We start from the raw sequence: 5,590 nt of genomic DNA, 5'->3' as shown, positions 1-5,590 counted from the left end.
AGCCCTTGGGAGACATTCCCCACTGAATGGCTTGTTTTCTAAACTCAAACATGTACTCTTGCATCCTTTGCCCTTGCTTTTGGCCATATCAATGCCAAGGACTCCTCTAGTCCTCCTCATACTTAATAGAGTAAAACTAGGACATAATGAGATTTACACACCACCCACTTAGTTATCGATGGATCACCCTCCAATCTCATTTTCTCTACATAGTTTTCAACAAGCTTGGGTATGATTCTCTAGCTTCAATTAAGCAGATGATGTCTTCCACTTTTATCCTATCTTACACTAACTTCTAATTGTTGCAACCAAAGATTCAACTTCACAACATCGATCTCACCTTGATAAGGCCTAATGTTTTCTCCGGCTTCCACTTTGACTAAAGGCTACAAAGATGTGTTTTTGTAACATGGCCTCTCCTTCTTTGATGCTTCTTTATCATGTTTCCCATGAGAATAAGTGTCCTTGATAAAGCCAACGATCTCCCCAAAGGGTTTGAACTTATTGTTTATAGCAAATATTAATATTGCCATACGCATGGAGATGTCAAAGACATGTGCTTCCAAACTTGCAAATCTCTCTTTTGAGCCATCCCTTGGACCATCATTGTACTCACCTGCCATGTCTAAGGTTTGAGATTACTTCCTTGTTGAATTTGTGTCAATCTCTTAATCTTGCAACATTCAACATAAACCCCGAAAAGAAAATTGGTGTGATACGAATATGATCCATAAATTGATGTGGGTATTCCATTGGACAATTCATCAAAATAGATTTTAGGATGCTACTACAAATACAGTGAAGTTATATTCCACGATATAGTGATTACTTATGATCAAATTATAATATTAGATGCACACTATTTTCTTTATGAAAAATAACTAAGAAAATTACGAGAAAGGCTACAATAGTAAAAGAGCATGCTATTAAAACTGTAAAAATGAGATGTACATGATAGAAACCTGATTTAGGAAAACTCTAGCAACAAATAAGAATTCTGCCTTTCTATTTTATTTTCAAATTAAGAGTGTAGTTTATAAAGAAATAAAATCTCTCAAGTCTCACTTTGGAGTAGATGAACACTATGGGCCCGAAGTGTCTACTACAAGATTGCCACCTTCCTTTGCTCCACTCTAATATCCCACTCCTTTGCTCTGCTCAACTATGCAATAAAAACCATTATAATAGGAACAGAACAGCTTCCTTTCCTTGTGGGTCAATTTTTAACATGTCTTGACAATCATTCAGGTAAGGTTCTTGCAATCCCCACAACCAATTGGGGTTATGGTTTTGGACACTCCAAGATCTTCTTGAAAGTACAAACAACTGTGTCGATGTGTATAAGTAATAGGAGCTGATATTGCATCCACTTGGTTCTGTGATGGTCAAAGCGGTAGGTCAACTTCTACAGACATTACGTTCTCATATGAAATCCGTTTTCAGTCTAAGACTGCTCATTTCAAAGCTATCAATGTGTGTTATTTGTTGGAACCATTTGTTACATTAGTGCATCCATTTTCCTACCCCAACAGTGCAATTCTAGGCCCAAACAGCAGTCCTTTATTTTGGCCCTGCAAAATGGTTTTGAGGATCCGTCCTGAAAATGGCCCCTACAATTTCACGTCTCTGATTCTCCACCCCATAAGCTACCAAAAGGGATGAAAAAGTATATAGTTATCCATTTCAGATCAAATAAGCACTAGGCCAGCAATAACAGTTACCAACATGTATGAAGATAGAACTGTGCCCTATTTTTGAATTGCTGAAACAGAATTTTATTAAAGTAAAATCCACAGGAATTTTAGAGCTTGTTGTCTCAGACATGCAGTTACATAACTCGTTGACCTCTGCAAGTTTTGTTAATGGGCATTTTGCACAACTGACCTGAAGCCAAATCACCATCGTGTGTCATCCTGAGAAGATTCCTGATTGACATGAAAAATGGTTTCCTAGAAGCCTTCGATGCCTTAAAGGTTTCTCATTAATATTGAAAACTAGTGTATCAACCTGATGGTACATGCAATGAACTCTGCAAAAAACACACAAGCCAAAAAAATCAGACAACTAACTCAAAACAGAGACACCCAAGTTGTCTACAAAAGGATTGACTTAAACAAACATTATCTCAGGAACCTTCGCATTTACATGTCAAGTAACAAACATATCAAATTTACAAGAGTATTCCCAAGAAGAGACAGAAAACCTGCCCACAAGTACATCTCTGAAGATAATCCCAAAAATAACTTTTAATTTGTCTTATATAGGGACACGGACATACATGTAAGCTGATTTCTTCATAAGGTCGGCAAGTTCGGCGTTTTCTGACCGTAACCATTGCTCTCAGTTACATTCCAAAATATTAAGATTAGTTTGAGATTGACCTTACTGCAGCAATGCTAACAATTAACCAGTTATCTGCGGAAACTTATAATTGAGCCCCAAACACCCTGGAGAGCTCAAATCATATTTATCTCCTTTTAATGGCATTTTGTATATCTGTTCAACACACTTGATGGTTGCAGACTCCATAGCTTTACTTTGAAATGCTTGAGGCTTCATCCTCTCCTCATTGCAACTGTCTCCCTCTTCTCACTAAATATCCTCTACCAGATGCTGGCATCCCACTTCTGCTATTCTGTTTTCCTACCAAAAAACTCCTCATCTTCACTAAAATCCATGTCCCCACCAGACACAGAGTCCTGAAAGTCATCCTCCGGATCCACATCTTCTGATGAAACGCCGTCCATAATTTCATGCTTAACAGAATCCCTCTTGTATAAGCCTCTACTTCTATTAAGCATCCCTATTTTCATCAGAGCAATATACTTTTCTCTAATGGTCACAAGAGGATGTTTCTCAATCAGCTCAGCTCTGTTGTAGGTCTCTCTAAGCACTATCGTTACAGTAGCACATTTTTGTGAAAGGTAAAAAATTCCTGGGTGGCGAGTGAAAACTTTTGTGAATTTCTGTGGGAGCCCAAAGTACTTGCGCAAATTACTCAAATTCTTTCTCTCTGTTTTCTTGTGAACCATAAGACTTAACAGTTCATGAAAAACACCAACAATCCGTTTCTCGGATAAGTCACTGTTTGGATTTAGATCAGAGCAATTCTCATAGGGCGATATGTAGGGGAGCCTCTGCCATTCTTCCACCCATAGCATGAATTTCTTCTTAAGGCCGTAGCCACGCATAAAACTCATAGGAAATGCTAGTGGCTCTCCCTTTTTCACCATAAAAGGCATTACCAAATTATTACTACTGTCCAAATTTTCTCCATTAAGGCTTCTAATCCTTTCCGTTTCTGATTGTCTTCTCTTCTGCAGAGCAGAGAGAGCAAAATCATCATTCCAGCATACAAGACTCAAACCTTCTCGCCCATCCGGTAATTTAACAACGCTAAAGCAATCAAGATATTTAGGAACCAAGCTCTGTACATAATCTTCTGGCAACCCAAGATCCCACTTCAATTGATCAATTGTCTGTAAAGGAAGCTTCCTCTCACTCGTAATCATGAGAACTTTGCATAAGCGCTCCACAGAGCCTGCCTCATGCTCCCGGTAAATTCTCTGCTCCTCTTCGTCCAGATCCATAGCCTCCTTAGTCAATTTAAACCATGGCACATCACAGTTCTTTTGGCCTAAGAACTCCTCAAAAATTGTTGGATACCTTCTCATAAAACTCGAAACACGGATGTCCAATCCGAGCTGTCTTCGCTTCCTGGGCACAGCATAAATCGGCAAACAACCGCCTGGATACTTCCTAATAGTATCTTTTAGAAAACATACAACTTTCAGACCCTTCTCCTTCTCTACAGCACGGTCCAGAACCTTATCCTTGACCCATTTAATCCTACAATTAACTAAGAAGGCCTTCTGCTGGTAAGAAAAGCCATGTCTAGCTGCAAGAAGAGAATGACCCAACGGACTCTTCTTTAGAAGAATATTGCTGGAAGAAAGACCCCATTGTTTTTTTATCAGAAACATACCATAGGTAGAATGACCTAATCGATTTTTCATCGGAAACATGCTATCAGGACAACGACCCAATTCATTTTTTCGCAGGAACGGATGACCCAAATGATTTGTTATCAGAAGCAGGTCGTCGGCAGTATGACCCAATTGGACTTTTTTCCGAAACACGCCATCGGTAAAATGACCTGATTCACTTTTTATGAGAAAATTGATATCGGTATAACGACCCAATTCATTTTTTCGCAAGGCAGGATAACCCAGTTGATTTTTTAGCAGAAGCATGTTATTGGGAATATGAACCGTTTCATTGTTTATGAGAAAAATGGGGTTCAGATCGAAAGAAATAATGCATGCATATGCTCGGAGTGTAAACCATACCGATCGATTGCCAACCATCGTAAGGAGTGTCTTTGTAGCATTGGAGTTGAAAATAACTGAATCGTGAATGGAATTCCATTTGAACATACCTCCGAGGCTGTAAGTATGTATGCGGGTCTTATTCTCGACACTGGCATCAATATAAACAGCACACCAGCGTGCAAACAATGCGGGTTTTAACGAAGGTTTGGGGGCTTTTATTCCGTCGGTTGGAATCCTTTGAAATATAGATTAAGGGACCTGATGGGCTTAATCAAATGCGTCCTGAAGAAAGCGGGAAGCTTGTGTGCGTTGGGTTAACATTCAAAAACCAAATATTCTCCACGGAAAATAAAAAATAAAATAAATCTAATTAAATGGGTGCGAGTGGGTGGAAGGTTTTTCTAAATGCGAATTGGCTTATATATTGATAAGTTTGAAGAATGGGTAAAGAGTAATAGTGGAAAGGGAAGGTTATTAGTATGTGAGGAGTTTTTTTGTTTTGTTTTTTTTTTTTTTTTAAGTATGCTGATGACTTTATTTTAATTGTAAAATTGGTTCAGGGTTTGAGAGAGCATTTGAAGGTCTTAGAGTTTGTTAAGAGGTTGGGATGAAAGTAAATGTTAGCAAAATCAAGATCATGATCTTCTCTTTAAAGAGGAAAAAATAGCAGGTTAATTTTATTTTTGAGAGGAAAATTTTGGAAATAGTGGAAGAATACAAGTATCTAAGAATTGTATTTCATAACAGGCTCAATTGGGAGACATGTAGAGCTAAAAGGATTCAGGGGGATGGAGATATTTTTACCTTCTACAAAACAGATGCAGGAAAGCAGAATTATGGGACTGGAAGACCAAGAAAACAATTTTTGGGTTGTTGGTTACACCAATTGTACTCTATGGATGTGAAGTTTGGGGGAGTAGTATGTCAAACCACAAGTGGAGACAATTAGAAAGAATTCAAAAGCACCTAATCACTAATAATTTCAAAGTCAAATCAACGGTTCCTTATGAGATCCCACTGGCTTATTATGATTTGTTTTTTATGGAGGCTGAGGTAGTCTTTCACTTGTTAAGTTACTTAAAAAAGTTTGAAGGCATGGATGGGCATTGCTGCCCTAAAATAGTTGTTGCAAAGGAGTTAAAGAGGAGGAAGAAAAATTGGAGGAAACAAAATGACAAGTGGTTGGGTAAGTGGGGCATTAAGTGGTAGGATTGTCCTAACTCTAAAGAGTAGGTTAAAAAATGGGTGCTTGAAAAAAT

The 5,590-nt window shown here is 38.3% G+C and overlaps 1 protein-coding gene across 1 annotated transcript; it reads right to left on the bottom strand.

The window, feature by feature from the left end:
* Positions 1-1,751: 1,751 nt before the first annotated feature.
* LOC149201233 (protein WHAT'S THIS FACTOR 9, mitochondrial-like) lies at positions 1,752-4,571 on the bottom strand. The gene is made up of 2 exons (XM_089402894.1): positions 2,279-4,571; positions 1,752-2,029 (listed from the first exon to the last, which is right to left on the bottom strand). The coding sequence occupies exon 1, from the start codon at positions 4,434-4,436 to the stop codon at positions 2,631-2,633; it is 1,806 nt and encodes a 601-aa protein (XP_089259020.1). The 5' UTR covers positions 4,437-4,571; the 3' UTR covers positions 1,752-2,029; positions 2,279-2,630.
* Between the last annotated feature and the right edge of the window lie 1,019 nt (positions 4,572-5,590).

This window comes from Pinus tabuliformis, chromosome 2_1 (genome assembly GCF_031772625.1).
Source record: "Pinus tabuliformis cultivar Carrire ecotype Pingquan chromosome 2_1, CPIR1, whole genome shotgun sequence".
NCBI classification, from domain to species: Eukaryota; Viridiplantae; Streptophyta; class Pinopsida; order Pinales; family Pinaceae; genus Pinus; species Pinus tabuliformis.
Note: the sequence above shows the minus strand (reverse complement) of the source record. Positions and strands in the feature narration are given on the sequence as shown.